The sequence below is a fragment of the Agelaius phoeniceus genome, chromosome 3 (assembly GCF_051311805.1).
Source record: "Agelaius phoeniceus isolate bAgePho1 chromosome 3, bAgePho1.hap1, whole genome shotgun sequence".
Lineage (NCBI taxonomy): Eukaryota > Metazoa > Chordata > Aves > Passeriformes > Icteridae > Agelaius > Agelaius phoeniceus.
This window is the reverse complement of record NC_135267.1, coordinates 74,601,518-74,619,502: the sequence shown is the minus strand read 5'-3', so window position 1 is coordinate 74,619,502 and position 17,985 is coordinate 74,601,518. Positions and strand designations below refer to the sequence as shown.

General features: G+C 34.9%; 1 protein-coding gene across 3 annotated transcripts in view; it reads right to left on the bottom strand.

Moving 5' to 3' along the window:
* WDR27 (WD repeat domain 27) overlaps nucleotides 1-17,985 on the bottom strand; it is a 90,031-nt gene that overhangs the window by 37,323 nt on the left and 34,723 nt on the right. For 2 of the 3 annotated variants that reach the window (XM_077175620.1, XM_077175621.1), the window contains 2 exons: nucleotides 14,362-14,464; nucleotides 4,483-4,581 (listed from right to left, as the gene is read on the bottom strand). In XM_077175620.1, the coding sequence (XP_077031735.1) occupies nucleotides 4,483-4,581; nucleotides 14,362-14,464 (202 nt within the window). Of the gene's footprint in view, nucleotides 1-4,482; nucleotides 4,582-12,306; nucleotides 13,153-14,361; nucleotides 14,465-17,985 lie in introns of those variants that run through there. The other variant, XM_077175622.1, reaches the window with a different exon arrangement.

Here is a 17,985-nt window from a genome sequence, read left to right as displayed (position 1 = left end):
GACGTACCATAAAGATTTTATGACAAATATGCTATGAATTGAGATGCTTGCCTCTGCAAGCATATTTGTCTAAAATCATGTGGTGTACAGCTGTTTTTTGCTGGCAACACACTTAAAATGCATAGAGCATTCAATGATTGAACTGAATTATATTGTCCTTCCTAGCTTATAGAAGGCTCTTTCTTTCTCTTTAAAAATCTGCCATGCTTCTTCATATGCTTTCCATATTTATTTGCAAGAATTTTTTGGTATAAACAATTTGTTGCACCAAACAACATCAATTCATATTTTAATATAATGATACACAACATTTTTGGAGTTTGTTAGAAACTGCAAAAGAAATTATCCTTCTGCTATAAACAGTGACATACTTGTTCAGTGATGAACTCAATTTTGAATTCTCATGGATTGGAATAAATTCAGTTGGACTATCTGCTGTGTCACACTAGTAGCCTAGTTATCCACAAGCTCAGCAGCCCTTGTAGCTGGAGAGTGGAACAGCCCAAAGGTCTGCATTCTTTTCTGTAAAAGCAGTTTTTAAGATGGCAAGAGCCAAGATCTGCAAATATAACCACTGGCTTAAAGGCAGTAGCCAAACAAGACGCTGTAGGAAACCAAGCCCACTTTGAGAATCTCCCAAAGGTGGGTAGAGCTGAAGATCCTCTTTTCCCCCAAGCTACTTAGACTGGCACTTCTCTGCTTTGACTCAATTTCTAAATCCATTTAACTGTTGAAAGTTTGAAAGTTGAATGGTTATCCATTTCTCCAAACCTGAAGACTATCTCAAGATTTTTAACATGTGGTAGGCGTGTATACAACACAGTTGTATCAGTCAATGTCTGCTAATAATTTTTTTTAAATCATCATAATCACATAAAAAAAACCCTAAAGTTTAAGTCATGTCCCAGTGATTGGTTTGCTCAACAATACTCCAGGTGCTGTTACCTTTTGAAGAGATCTTTTTACCCCAGTTTCTACCTCTCATAAGCCTTAGAGTCTTACAGAATAAGAAAGGGCACATGCAGCTGCCTTGAACTGCTTTATATGAGTATCTTGGTACCATTTACAAGCTGATCTATAACAACCCATGAAATATTAGGACAAATTGCATTAACTGCTGTCCCTTCTTTTTTTTAGTAATACCATCACAATAAATCTGTACATTTGAGGATGAAAAAGAGAAGGATATTGAATATGATGGTGAATAAAAATAAAATATTGATAAAATTTAATCAGACTGATACTTCAGTAATTTGAATAGAAAATTAAACCAGTATGTTTGTTAAATTTAGGAAATTTCCAGTCCCTATCATCATTCACTTCACTGAGATTAACCAAATGTGAGTACACAGATTTGGCTAACAGTTCAAGAACACAAGGACAGAAATACATTCATCCTCAGAAAAGGTCAGCAGGAGGCTCTATTTTTTTTTTTTAATGACACTGTCTCCTTTGGCTGAATGTTGGTAAAGGAAATATCTTCTCACCAGACATAAATTACAGTACAGTCTTTGGCAAAGACAGTCTTCCTACAAAGACTGCATTACTCCTAAACTGTATACGGAATATTTAACAAAAGAGAACAGGTGTCTGAAATGAGTAGAGAGTTTAAGAATTGATATCAAAATGCATGAGAACATGCTGACCTCTCTTTAAATAGGAAGAACATTTAAATAGTCTCTCTCTTTCTTGGTCATCTATGATTTGCCACTCAATTTAATTATACTCTGCTTCAGAAGGTTCTCAGCCAGGCCAGCTGACCAACTGTGTAGGCTCAGCTCACCAAAAGCATGAAACTACCTCCCATAGTGTTTCAATGGGGTGCTAGCAATGCACATGATTTCAAAGTCCTGATTCTGTCATGAAAAAATAACTATCATCATAGTATATACCAATATTCAACTTCACAAAACCAGTAGATGAGAATAGAGTCCCCATTTGCTTTTATCCTGCTTCAAAATCACAGAGATTACTTATTGTTTCCATATTTAGTAGATAAGACTCACCCCTTTTTTAATTTAGACTGAATAAATGTGTTATAGTCAATAACTACAGTTACTATAGTTAAACAATACAATAACTCTTAATGTATGCTCTCTAAAATAGATTGAAATGCTACTAATGGTTTTGGTAAGATACATATTCTTCCCCACTTAAGTTTTGAACAATGAGTGAAAACCAGGAAATGACAACAAGAAGCCAAAACTGAGAAATCATCTTGAAAATTAAGATAAATGCAAATTTTCTAGCTTATTCCCCTTCTCCAGCTTTCATAGCAATCAATTTATAATTATTTCAGAGTACCATATGATGAAAGCAACAATGCCCCCTATAATAATATCATATCCACCCAGGGTTTTTCCCTCTTTTCTGGAAGAACACTTATGCAAGTAAGAGTTATAAGAATGGTTGGAATAAGCTACCTCATGGACAGGTGCCGGGCAAGCAACAACTGAACTGGAGCACTGACAGAACACCACACTTTTGACTGGATGTTTCCACAGCAAAAGACTTAGTTATAATGTCTGAATTTCACTCAGCAGCCACTTTCTTTTTTCACCCATTTTGCTTTCTCCTGCCAGTGTTTCCCTTTGAATGCAATGGGGCTTTATGCAGTGGCTGTTCAGAATCAATTATATAATATTTTATTTTATTATGTAATATATTTTATATAATATATTAATAATATAAATCTTAATTGCATTCATTCAAACATTGGATGAAACAACAGAGTCAATTTTAAATCCCTAACCAGTAGTAGAAATGTGTACAAAAATCTTCCAGTATTGGAATAAAACAAAGTCTTTCTTTCAAGGTATGGGATTATTCTTTTCTGATTAATTTATGGTTTTCTTCTTTTCTACTCTACAGGTTTATCATTGCATTGCTTAGCAGCTTCTCCTAGTGCCTTAAAATATAATCTCATGCTAAATTCTATGTTGGAAAGTTCAGGTAGATTTTTGGGATTTTTGGTTTGGTTTTTGTTTCTGTAACTCCCCTAAAAAGAATTATTTAGAAAGCATTTTGGAGTGCATATCATGCAGAATTATTTGGTTTATCAAATTTACCTTTCATCTGTAAATTTGCAGCAGCTTTACACATTCCTCGTTATATAGTACAGTGTTTCTGATAAAACCATCTTTGAAATCTTTCCCCACAGGATTATCTATGGGGAAAGCCATCAGCTGGTTCAAGACCACAGGCCTGGTTTCTCAGGAAAGAGCTCTTCAAGAAAAGGGTTTGTGGCTCTTGAACATCAGATTTGGCTCGAACTATAATACTTAATTGACTGTGTAATGTTTGATAAAATTCAGTATTAAAGGGTTTGTGCCCCAAGGCACATTCTCATACCAGTCTGGCTTGGAGCCACAGCCAAAGCTTATTTTACACCATTTGTAGATTCCGCCCCCTTGATTAACAACTGATTTTCCTGAACTTAATTATTTCCATCTTGATTCACGCTACTACTGCAATTGAGCCTAGACTTTTAAAAATTGAACTCTAATCAGACATTTTCCACCAAAATGCATTCCAGCAGCTGGACCACAGATCAGAATTCTGCAAGATTACAGTCAGCTCTATTCTTATAGTATACCTTTTTTGCAGAAGTATGTTCAGTGCTAAACCTTGCACTAATCTTAATTTGTAAAGTTTAATAAACCGTACCATTTGCTTGAATATAACATTGCTGAACCCAAAGACCAGAAATATGTAATGTTAACCCTAAGACAGCAATCAGCAATTTCTCAGTTCAAACAATATATACATAAGGAATAAAACTTCCAGAATTTCTAAAATCACAGAATGGAAGATGATATACAAATGGAAGGTGATACATAAATGTTACAGTACTCCTACAAGTAAATGAATTTTATTTACTCCATAAGTATCTTTAATAGCAACAAGTATAGTCAGTGGTGAGGAGGCAGTGAAGTAAACAGAAGCTACTGTCTTGTCTTACATAAATATATATAGTGACCATTGTTGTGTCTTTAAAGTAAGGAACAAAAAGTAGAAAGTATAAGGCATCAATGCAAATTCAATATATGAAAACAAAGAGGGTAAATCCATAGGATTTAACTTCTTTAAAAACAGCATACAAAGAATTCACAAGATCAACTAGCTGCAGGGAAGCTTGGGTGTCAAAATAATACTTAGAAAACAAACCTCTTTGTATATATTGCTGCACTGCAATTAAACCATTACACCGAAATGTAATGCTGTTAATATAGTACAATGATCACTAAACAAATATAAATTGTTACTGCATAATGCCTAAGTTCTTTGAAGTACTTTTCACCTATAGATATCTAAAAGGTTCAAAGCACAACAGTAACAGTTTTTCAAAATATTGTGATTAAGCAATTTCAATAGCTATTCTGACACAGCACACTTGAAATAATGTTACTTTTTAAATCTTTCAGGCCTTTGAGTTATTTTACATGCTTTCATTACTAAGAGGAAAAAAAAGCAATGGCTTACCTGTGGAGATGAGGGATTAAAACTGACATTGATTACAGATTCTGTGTGTCTCCCCAGTTTTTGTAAAAAAGTGCTTGAACGCATTTCATAAATGTAAGCCTAAAAAACAATGAGTTGGTATTTTCAGTATTAAAAAACAACCACATTCTTGAAGCGTTAAGTTATAGTATAGTAACACTAAATATATAGCCTACAAAGAAGTTAGAAAATTTTAATCATTGGAGTTATCTAATTTAGAAAGGTATTAGATTCTACTTAAAAGAAAGAATTTAAATTCCACAGAACATAATTTAAAATGTATTTTTAAAGGGTAATTTTTTACCTGCTTCTCGAACTACACGTAATGTTTAGTTATTTATTAGGGAAAGAGTGCATTATTCTTTCTACATACTTTTTTTTTGAGTTAATTTAAGCATTTGCTAAATTATCCCAAATTATAGAAATCAGTTTGAAGATATTGGTGATTTTCATATCTGTTTAGGTCTTGTACTGCCCAGGGTGTATCCTTGGAAAGCCTTTTACTAAATACCTACTTGATTCCTTTAACTCTGTCTAGCCTCTGTTCCAGGTCAGCCTCTTTAGGCTTCAGTTCCCTTTTTTGGAAGGAGGAACAGAGAAGTGACAAAATCAATTACAGCAAGAATCAAGAGCACAAAATTCTCTGATTCACAAAGAAATATGCTCCATCTTTTAACCAAGAGAACATATCACAGAGAGGCATTAGTGAAGTTGAATTTTTTCCATCATAATCTAGTGGCTTGCAGAACTTTGCCAGAATTATCCAGTAGAAAATAGTTTTCCATTCCAGGTCCTCAGTTTAATTTGGGAAGGACTATGTTCATTTTTGGCTTAATCTTTATGTCCCTGTTCCACTCTGTAAAATAGATGTGATAATATTTCATTATTTTTTGAACAAAACTCCAACGTTTGTTAAACCCAGGTATTCTGGTTATTTATTCTCTTCCACACTGTTTCTAAATCAACCATTTGGCTCATACCTTTCTTTCAAAAATGCTGTGACGCAGTCCTGCAGCTTAATTATAATCTAATGAGAGCGTATTTGGTGCTGTAGTCACACTTCTCAGCCTAAAAAGCATTCAAACCCTTGCCTCCCACCCTTCAAGAGATGATTCTTAGCCCTGAGCTAGAGATTAGGCTGGGATGCAGCACTTTTCCAAATTTCCACATTGTATAGCCAGATTCATTGGATCAGAGGAAAGTCATGACAAGCAGCCACTGGCAGAAACCCACCTGCTAACCCACCTGCTAACCACCAAAGCATTGGGAAAGAGCAGATATGGGAAAGCCCTTTCCTCTGACCTTTACCACAAAGACTCTATGCTCATTTTGAACAGCTGCTAGGCAAAACATGCAGAACATGGCAGGGAACACAACCTGCCCATTGATCACTCTTACAAACCTATCCTAATGAAGCTACTGCTAAACGTCTTTCCAATACCATATTCCTAGCCCCAAAAACCTTAAATATTTAGGTGTTACGGTTCAACAGATAAAGGAGCAGAGTCTCTAGCTACATGCAAGAATAGTTTATTACATTGTGGCAGGTATCATCTCTTCCAAGAACTGAAAGGAAAAGTAATTTAAGTAATTTTCTGAGTAATTTTGACATGCAAGACAATAAAATCTGATTAAAAGAAAAACATCATCATATAAAAGTGGATAAAACCAGCTTCTGTTTAAGTAGCTCTAGCCATAGATATTTAAACTAGCCAGTGACAATCTAAATTCTGAGAATAAAAGTTAAGTTGGTTAAAGATTGAAAGTACATTTATTTTTAACTTCAAAAGTTTAAAAACAAAATAAAACATAAACCCCAAAGAGAATTATATTTTAACAGAACTAACACTCATAACAAGAGGAATAACTCCAGTATAAACATTCTTCTGCTACAGTCTGCCATCATTTTAGTTTTGCTGTATTTTCTGATGTCATTCAAATGTTTTTTCTAGTCTATACTTACTAGATTATTTTAGCATAGTCTTCTCTACAGAAAAAAAGGAAATAACAGTAACTGAATAATAAATGATACCATCAACACTAGCCACAGAAGAATAAAAAAGCTTGAAAATATGAAATCAATGACAGTGGAAGAACAGATTTTCAGCAAACCAAATGGAATGAAAAAGAAAAAAAAACAGTCTAGAAAGCACTCAGCAATACCCAAAATGCATATGTGCATATAATGTTTTAGACTTTAGCCAAAGTCAATCCCCTTTTTTTATATTAAGACGAATTTTGTCTAATAAAAATACTTATTCAGTAGATATTGGTATTTCCTTTCCAATTCTTGCTGAGGGTCAGCCAAAAGTAAAAATAATTTACCTGTACCAATAGCTTCCAAAGAAGTTTCCTGGACCCATAACCACATACTTACTTGTATTTCCTTTCACTAGACATTTGAAGAACATTTGGAGTAGTCAGTTTTCAGTAACCCAGAGTGTGACAGTGTATTTAGCACCTTACAAGTAGACACAAGCTTCTGCTTTCTTCCCTAGACTTGTACCAAGAGACAGGGAAGAATGACAAAAGGCCCTTCCTTGAGTGGGGCCTTGATGGATTTGTATCCAAATGGAAAATTACTTAATTCTACTGCATTGGTAGACAGAGTGTGCTAGATAAATTGAGGCTTTATCTGCAGAGTTTCACTGTAAATTCTTTCCTCTGTTTTCTCACACTCTAACTTCAAAGGAAACTTGTTCCCATCTGTTCCCGTTGCCCCATAGTCCAACCCACGGCCATAAACATTTGTGTCAAACTACTTAAACTCCTACAGCCTCCTAGGATAGGAAAGAGGGGAAAGCAAATCATAAGCACTTGACTAATAACAGAAGAACTCTCCTTGTTATCAGCTTTTGCATGGGGATCAGAAAAGCAACACCAGTTTCAAGTAAAACCCTTTGTTGCTGCTGTGGCTTTAAGCTGAAGCATGTATTTTACAAACAGATCACAGGAAAAGAACACGACTAACAAACAAACACAAAGACATTGATATCTAAGATACCTAATTTGGCCTTACACAAATAGAGATGTTTTCCTCACATGTTTTGCATGGATTGGCCAATGTCACCACTTTTCTGTGACTATTTTTCCTAATATTTCAAATGAGCTACAGAAGACAGAAATGTTTAAGTCCCTTGACAGAGGGACAGAGTCCCTTGGTAATCTAACATGTTTTTATAAAAGACATCTGTCATTATTAATAAGACATTATTGGCCATTTGCTTCCACCTGTGCCATCAAACTTGATGCATAATCCCACAGTACATAAGTGTTTAACTTGCACTTCATCGCTCCCTATTTATACTGGGCCACATATTCCACTGAACCATGTATTTTTCCTCAATTTCAAGCAAAAAAAGCTCCTGAACTACTTACACTAAAGAAAAATAACAATTAACCTGAAGCAGACACCGAGCATGGAAAGTTTCAGCCCAAAATGTTCTTACTTATAAGCAACTGAAAACAGAATTATAGTGGAAAGTGTTAGACTACCTTAACTATAGGTATTGGTGCCAAATCCACACATAATAAAACAGATTTCACAAGTATCCTAAGCATTGATTAATGCTCTTCAATCCCAAGATATCTTATACACTTACCACATGGTAGCATGGAAAGTCTAATCAAGCCTGGCACCAAAATGTTGAGTACAGTACACCCTCTCAGAGTCCCTTTCCTTTTTAATGACTCTTATGGAGGCTCTCTTTCTGGTAGTCACAGGAAACTTCCCACTACTGTAAGATCCCAGTTTCCATATGATTTCCTCTGACATAACTAAAAAATAGGGTGACAGTGAACATTATTAATGCTCTTTATTATTAAAATAATATTACACATATCAGTCATCTTTCAAGATGTAGGGGATGTTTTTCAAATGTATCAATCTTCTGGCAGTTATAGCTAACACATTTGAATTTTCCTCACTAAAAAAAATTACATAAACCATATCTGACTTCCCTCTCTAAGCCACCCTTCTATGAAGCTTCCAAATTGTAATTTTTGCCAACTCAATTCCTATTTAATTTGCTAATTTTAAGGCCTAATGTATGTGATTGTTTTTATTTGTTTTAATATGAAATTTATGCAGCACCATGCACCACTGAATTTAGGTTGCCTTTGTTTTTAGAACACACATAGTTCTGTCAGAGTACAGAATTATAAGTTAAAGACTTTATTCTAAGAATTCACATCTCACTATGAAGCAGCATGGTTGTATCACACCCACTTTGGCTCTTTTCTGACTGCTGCTTGGATTCTTCTCTGTATCAACAGTACCAATAATTGCATTTCCTGCTTGTGCACTGGTGTTGACTGACAGCAATACTGAAAGGTTCATATGCTGCAAAGGACCTTCAACCAGATGTTTGTACCAGATGTACCAATCATACCCAAAATTCAACTACTGTCAAGAATTGAGACCAAGAGGTATGCATATAGAAAACACAAGCTCTGTGGATATAAAACTATATATACTATATAAAAATATATATCCACTTTTAGCACCTCACTGCTGTATGCATTCCAAAATGAACATTGGGTATTCATATCTACTTCACCTTCCTGTTTTGTCTACAGTTGAACATGGGGTATTATCTTTTATAAAATTAGTTTTCTTTAGCAAAAAGGCTAATTTCTCACACTTCCTCCTATCTCTCAAAAGCATTAGCAAAATTCAATGTTAACATAGTAACAAATTACAGACTCATAAAATACAGTTTGAAAAAAAAGAAAAAAAAGTTGTTCAGTAGTAGTTAAATAACAATACATCTATAGCCACCAGAAAATCATCCTCCACCTCTCTCAGCTGCTAATCTGGTTTTGTGGTGGTCAGGTCTGAGGTGTACTGGCCTAGATAAGCAATAGCCTGAACTGACCATAAAGCACACAAGAACAATTAATGTGCTCATACTCATATAACTCCATGCTTCATAAAATAACCTACAAAGGACAAGATTTTCAGTCATCTTCCAAGATATATCCAAAGAGACAGTGAAGTATCAGCATACCCAAATTCATGACTGTATGATCAAGAAAGCAGTATTTATCTGTACACTTCTAGGATAAAGGGCCAAACAGCCAACCACATTACCAAGGAATCCAAAAAACCTCAGATTCAAGACTAAAACAATACTGCGCTCCTCTTTGGAAAGGGGTAGATTTTCTCCATCAACAGTTGGCAGAGAGGCTGTCACAGCCTGTCACTCATTCTCTGCTATGGATTTTGTTCTGCCAAGCAATGTCAGTCCTGCCTTCTCCACAGTAAATATTACTAATGCTGTTTTCTCCAGATGTTTCCTGTTAAAGCCTATCTTAGTTAAACAGTACGGACACATAAGATAAAACATGAGTGATATATAATTGGAATACCAATCACACTGAAAACCAAAATGCTTCAGATAGTTGCTACCACTGCTTCATACAATAGATTCTGCAAGCCCTCTGGTATGAAGTGTAGACCAAGACAACAACTTCAATACAATACCAATACAATGTTAGCATACATTTCTAAAAGTAATTTTTTGGTAAAGAAAATATCCTCTTTTCTCCAAATAAAGTAATAAAGCATACATCATCATATATCAAATATACCTAATTTAAACCTTAGTGATGCCTCCAAGATACAATCCCAAGAGATATGGAACAAAGCATTCTAGAATATTAACTAGTCCTATCTCATCCATTTACATACAACTACATCAGAATATCTTTGCCAACTCCCTCATTTGTAGTCTTTTACCTAGCGTTATTAGTACCTAAAAAGTTCTAATGAAGTGGGCTATTAAAGGGAGAAAATCAACCACACAATTTTATCATTCACATTTGGGATTTCCTGAGGTGTTTCTTCTTTGGTATCTAGATAATTTTATGTCATTTTTAATCTAATCAGATGCAATTTTAAATCTTATCACACCACAGACACACAAGGATGGAAGTATTTCATATAAGATCAAAGCAGCTGATCACAACAGGAGCAAACTGAAACAGGCCTCATCTAAACTCTTAAAGACAAGAGGAGAGAGGAAAGATACCATTGCTAATCTCGATTTTTATAAGTCAGAATTGAGCCACAGAAAGACTAAGGTGGATAATAATATATTTATGGGGGTTGAGAAATACAATCTTCTTGGCAATGATAATATTAGGAAGTAGTGCAGTGCAAGAGGAGTAGATGTACAGAGTGCTGGCAACCCAACTCCCAAATGTATTTTTCCAGTAGTAAAGCATTACAGTATATTGCTTAGCAGCATTGATATTTTATTTGGAATATCAATCTCTGTAGCTACTTAAATTAAGGTGTCAACTATAAACAAGTTCTACAGTCTGTATTATGCCTGATGCAGAATCTTGTATCTGAAAATAACTCAGTCTGCAAAAAATATCAGGTCTGGGTTTGCATCCAGCCACCACTCACAGGTTTGCAAAACTCTTTGGATTTGCCCCCGGACCAGCATCACTTTCCAGCATCACTTGCATAATGAGAACTTACTCTAAAACCAATTTTGCATGAAAGTTAATATTCAGGGACTCACAAGTGGTATTAGACTGATGTTATGTATAAGAACCAAATTGCTTTATCCTGTCTCCTGCTGCTCCTTTGAATGATGATGCCCTATGGGCTACTGCTTCAAGCTTTGGTGCCTTCACAGTTGAAGGCATAAATTCAATCTTGAATTTAAAATGTGTTTCAAAGACAGTGTTGTAAGCAAAATCCTAGGCTTTGTTGAAAAGTGTAAAAAGAAAAGGGAAGAGAATTTTGTACATTACCCATGTAATTTTTGTTTTTCATGCAGCAACCTGATATGCTGAAAAATTTCTGGGTTTGTGATATGGGTCAGTCTGTGTGAGCTATGAACACAGGCATTGAGATTTGGCATGGACAGAGAGTTTTATGTTAGAAAATCCAATTTCAGCATTAGGGTCAAAATGTGCCTCTTAGAGTCTACAGTTCAAAGAGAGCTAGCAAGAATGAGTCTGAAAGCAATTAAAGAGACAAATATTTATTTCTTCATTCCCTACTTCATTTCTGGAAACTTGGAATTTTTTCAGAGAGCCCTAAGGTCTTCAAAGACAAAAAATAAGTGGCTAATTAGACATAAAGTAAAAGAGCTAACTAGAATTACATAGCACAGAAAGAAAATGAGGGGTTTTTATTATAAAAAGTAGTATTTCACACTGTCCAGATATCTTTTTACACTAAGATTGCTTTAGTCAACAGTTTTGTATAGAGTCCAGCAAAATGGAAATCTAAACCCAATTAAGGTGTATTAAGGTCCAACATCCTTGATAATATTGATAGTCAGAAACCTGAGATTGTCCACTTGTAAAATGGTTAAAAATTACAATATTATGTGTATTCAGTTAAGCAAAAGTCAACTAAATTCTCTTGTAACCTTAGGCTATTTAGGATGAAGAAAAGATTTCACATTAAAAGTGTTAGCCTTTTATATTTGCTAGTCACAACTAATTACAGAAAGGACAATCACAGTCCAAAACCAGGATTCTGGTTATCTGTTTATCAGACTGTAAGGTCCTACACAGGTCTTGGTAAAGGTTCTCTTAAGGAAGTTGGAGTAATCATTTAGGGAAACACTTTCAACCCCAATTTACAGTATCTACAAGTCTCACACTAACAGGCACCAGAGCAGTTCACATAAAACCATGTGGCCACTTCAGCCACAAAGAAGCTACATCAAGCTCTTATATAAAACAGGTCATACACCCTCAAAGTAGAAAAAAAGGCAGACAGAATTTTCATCCCTTTTTTTACAATAACATATTTTGGGTTGCTGTTCTATGTCCTGTAGGAATGTGATTTTGCTATTATTCATTGTAGACAAAATATTCCTGTTTGTCAAATGCTTCAGATATTGTGAAATACAAAAAGCAGTTTAGGGTCAATGTCTCTCAATTGTATTTCAATTATGCCTTTTTTGGCTTCAAAATCAATCACATTTATTAACCACAGGGTGTAAGAATTGCACTTGATAAAGTAAACTCCAAGACGACTGAAGATGCAGTTGCTTCTCAGTGGAAAGGTACATAACCTATTTCCAGAATGCTCTTTTTGAAGATAATGCTTTGTATCCACACTAGTGATTTTTTCATGTAGCTTATTCCAATAGACATTCATTCATATAATCTTCAGAAATATGTGACTCCTTGATACTATTAAAACTGTCCCAGTCACACATTAAGCCATCTGTCAGTATGCTATTAGTTGAAAAATATGAATGGACTATTCAGTGCAGCATTCAATTTTCTGTTTCAAAAGAAAGCACAAAATTATATCCAGCCTCAACACTTCAAAGGGAAGCTTCCTAAAAAAATGCCCCAAAACTGCATTTTGTCCTAACAGTACAGTATAAGCAAGAGTGCAAGACTTTACTAAGATTTCCTGAGGGGACAAGAAGAACAATGAAAGTTCTCTATAGACACAGGACACAAATTATGCAAAATTCCAACCCAGGAGCCAGACTAAAAAGTATTGACTGGCACTGTGCCCACCAGGGACCACATGCCAACTGGAGCAGGATGCATGCCAGCTATTCAGCTTCCTTTGATGACCCACCATGTGCCAAGAATTTGGAGTTAGGACAAAATCATGCTGTCTTTCTTTTCTTGAATCAGCACTAATTCCAAACAAATACCCTAGTGCAAAAGAGAAGACAAAAAGGTCTTGTGACTGCACCTATTTTTATACAATTCAAAAGCAACTTTAGTTAGTAGCCTCAAATAAATATATTACTATATCATATGTATCATGATCTGAGATTAATATTAAATGCATTTCTTCACAGGCAAAGCAAAAAGCCCTTCTTTTGTATTGCAAACTACATTTTGAAAATGCTATTTACCAGAAACTTGAAAAATATGTTTTATCATTAAAATGTCAAGAACACAACACCTATTGCCAAACATCCAGCAATCTGCCAATAAAATCTCTAACCTTCACACATTATTTGAGCCAGTATTTCAAAAATATCCAGAAGAGTAAATTCCTCTTCTGAATTTGATGTTGACCAGAAACTGTGTCATGTTCTGATGATTAACCTAGAAATACCTAAAATAAATTTCAACAGCATTCCTACCCAGCTGTTTCAAAAGGATGTATTTGCAACGAGCCCAACCTCAGTCCAGTTTCAAAGGCCTATAGCACAAGTTAGCAATCTTCCATCGCTTCACAAACAGCAGGACAAACGTTCTGCTAACATTGCAGGCATACTGAGTTCCAATTAGGTGCAAACTCAAAAAGGTATCAATACACATTTACTCAGGATTCCTCTCTAAATAATTAAATAATTAAATTTTATTGACATTGATTCAGAAGAGAAACTGTCTGGAGAGAAAATACACACACAAAGGGTCTGGAAAGTACTAACTCCAGTTGAATGACTTCTCATTTTTTATTCAGCTGATTGGTTCATTGGTTCATGGCTTTCTAGCCATACTAAAAGATTCATCACCCTGTATTTGGGAGCTTAAGTACATTAATTTGTATTTGCTACAGATTTCCTACTGGTCAGATATATATATACAACACATAAAGCTGTGCTACAGGAAACACCATTCTCCTCGTCTTTGATGGCACGTGAAAATTCAGAGTCAAATATTATGGAAACCTATAGAAACAATCTTTTTACAATTACTTTGAGTGTTAAGATTTAGCTGCTCTGGGATTTTTCGGACAAAATAATCATGAATCATTTGTAACTGCTACATGTTAATGGACTATACAGAAGTATCATAGGTTCCAGTAATCCATGTTAAGATGAATCCTAGAATCCTCTGAAAAGACTCTTTTAGATACAATGAGTAGTTCCTGTAGTTTAGGAGGAAAAATAAGCAAAAACTACTTACGTATTTGTCATCTGATCCACTGGCTATAAAGCGTCCACAGGGAGACACTGCAATTCCACATGGATAGCAGCGGCTACTGTGCCCTTCAAAACGACGTTCACACCTACACAGAAGTTTCAGTGTTATTAACCCCAACAAAAAATAACATCTTTTACTGTCATTTTCATGAAATCCTCCTGGTATCATGCTTTTCTTAGTCTACAAATTAACTACAGCAAATCCACAAATAAAGTTTTAAATATATCAGCAGTAGGATTTTGTCAAAACTGGAAGACACTGAAGAAAGAACATTAATGACTAAAAATCAAATGAACACACAAAACTGCCCCAGGACAATGACCAATCCCATGCTTTGGCCTTTTTTAGTTTACAGGGATAGAAACACGATTACTAATTAGAGAGGAGGAGCTGTGATGCCTGTCAGTTAGCTAAGGGGAAGGTGTTGTGAAAGTCTGCTCCATGAAGATTTATAAATCTCCCTCAAGTTATTTATATCAAATGAAGATGCAATATGTGGAATCATGGCATAAATAATTATTGCTTGCTTTTCTTACACCCAAATCTGAATATTTCACCTTTGTTGCCTATTTACATTCTATTCCATTAACTTATTGTATATGGTAAGTCAAGAAAGACAATATCCAAACATTCCAAAGTGAAAAATCTCTCTCTCTCTATCTCTCTCTCTCTCTGTTCTATAACTGTAGATAACTTCTTACCTATCTGTAGGGATGGATTTAAAATTAATGCAAGGAATTTATTTCTTACTTTTCAAGTTAATATTGCAAGAAGCATTGTAGAGTAAGTTTTAAATAGCTGAGCATGCTTGGGCCATTTACAAATAATAATGTTTTTAATGAGCTGAAGATTAATATCCACATAAAAAGCACCACGTGGTTGTAAAGAACTTTGCAGTCAGCACAAAACTAATGTTAAAAAGATATTATTTAGTGTTTTCCTTGATATTAAAAGATATTTTAATACAAGTTTCAACACCATTCAGACCTGTGATTTACATATGCATACCTCATTTCAGAAGTTTATTTTTATACCTTTGAGGAATCATTTTACAACAGACTTATAATAACCTATATTCCTCTTTTGTCTGTATTATGAATACTGTCAACCTATCCTTTTTACAAAACAAATTCACATACTTCACCATAATGTAGATGTCATATATTCTTTTTTTTTTTATGTATGCTAGGTCCAGGAACAAATTTGAAATAGTAAAATATCCTGCCAACTCCTGTGATATACACGTTTTCCTGGCCAGTGAAATCACAGAAGCTAAGTAAATTCAGTTGACAGAACCTATGTGCAGAAAGCTCTAAATTTTTATACCATATTGTTCTGTTGTAGACACATATGTATGTGTAAGAATGTACTAAATGCCAAGACGGTTTCACCCAGGTGAAAGAGACATACTTAAACAAAAACACTACTTTGTACTATACTACAGATCTAATTGCTATCACTCCTTAAAGCATAAAAGAGACACATTTGAATGCATGAAAATACTTCATTTTATAGAGCCTAACTCTGAACTTTACTGTATTCTGTATAACAAAACTACTGGTATTAACAGACCTTTTGAGCACACAGTAACCAGACACTTCACCTCAGACAAGTTCTATCCTGAAACTGCTAAAATAACCCAACTTAAGAGAACACTACAATTCAAGAGAAGCAACTTATGAAGATAGCCAATTACTGTGACTAAGATTTAGAAACATTTTGCAACTTCCTTTTTTCACAAGAATATTGAGAGACTTTCAGTAACCAATGGCCACATGTGGTCTATTGAATAACCTGCCTCTGTTCAAGCTCCCTATTTACAGCAAAGGAGAATACTAGCTACCTCAGTCTCCTCAGTATTTTCTTCCTCAGTTAGGCATCCACACAGCATTATTCATTGTGTAGAGTAAACTTCTCATACAACTTAGCCTCAAGTCCCAGTTGCACTGTTTGCAAATTTCAGGGATTTTTTTTTTTTTTCTGACTGCCTTTTCATAGAGAATTTGAGGAAAAAAAAGTCTCTTTAATCTTATACTTTTGAGATACAACAGCAACATCTGAAAGAAATTTCTTCATGAGAAAAATAAACAAAATTCATATCCATTGTCCCTTCCAAAGGTGTCTTCAGGTTCACCATTCTTCCTTAAGTAGAGGACTGGTCATCAGGACTACTTCTAAATGTTTAAGACCTCATTGTCAGGGCCTGTAAAACATCATTTCCTCAATGGGATGTTCTTCACAGAAGAGACTCCTAATAAAACACTGAAAAAAACATCCTTTCAAAAGAAACATCTCAGTATTTGTGACCAATAACTCGAATATTTCAGCTATAAATAGAGCCGCAAGAACTAACAGGATTCTAAGGTTTTCACTGATCTTTTCTCTGCTATACCATAGCAGTATAAAGCAATGTCTCAGTCAAAGGATAGTGCCCTTTTCCTTGTGCTAGTGCAGCCGCAGTAATAACCAACACCCTGGATTCTATTTTCTTAATTGTTTTCTTGTTCAACTTTTCTATTATATCAAGATATATGTTCTATTACAAGTTCACCTACTTCCCCAACCTCTCAAAATCCTACATACATTTAAATTAAAAAAACCTGATTCCAATTAAACTTTCCACAGAATTAAGTAGAAATTTGTTACTCAATCTATTAACTCCAGATATCTACAGGTATCACAGCAATGGGGAAAAAGGTGGACAAAAAATCATAGCATTATTAGATAGATACTATGTGTATGATTTTAACATATTTTAGGGATTGTCTTCTTTCAGGCTTTTTTTTTTTATTTCTATCTTTTTTTTAAGTAGCAACAGGTGGTGATCCAAATTATTTTGGATATTGCAGGCTTTACGTGGCCAGCTGGCATGCTCTCCAGCCTCCTAAGAATGCTTTTCTGGTCAGAGCTTTTCAGGGGTTACCATGACAAACATCTGGTAATTGCATGGGACAGCAAACAGCCAAATTTTCCCTATGTTCTTCATTGTACATCTTTTAGTCTACATTCCAAAATATGTATCTTTTTATGTTGCTAAAAAACTTGAATAATATTAGAAAAAAAAGTACTATTTTTTTCTGTCTTTGGAAGAGAAAGATACTGGAATGTGTGTCTCCTTATAAATAAGAGAATACTCTCACAAAGAAGTCTATTTCATTCTACTTGATGCATTAAAAAAAAGAAAACTGCAAACAAAAGTTTGTGTTTTGTTTTTTTTTTCTTAAACCACTTTCATTTGTATTGTTACTTTGTGCCAGTGCTCTGATATTTGTTCACAGACTCTTCAGTACCAGCAGATCTACTGAGGCTCTGCAAAATGTGAGTCTAACTTGACAGTAGGAGTAGCAGCCACCTTAGATGTACTGAACATGTGGGTTTAATTTCATTATTCCAACACCAAACCCTTCACATAGGAGCTCCTGATGTTTTCAACATAGCATCCAGCAGGGACCACATCCCTGTGTTCCCCATCCTCTATACTTTCATGCACCTCCAGTCCCTAACTTGGAGGAACTCCAGACACTCTTTTATCCCTCAGAATCTGGATAACTAGACTCAAAAGCTAGAAGGGAAAAAAAAAAAAAGGCAAACCATGGGATCCTCATG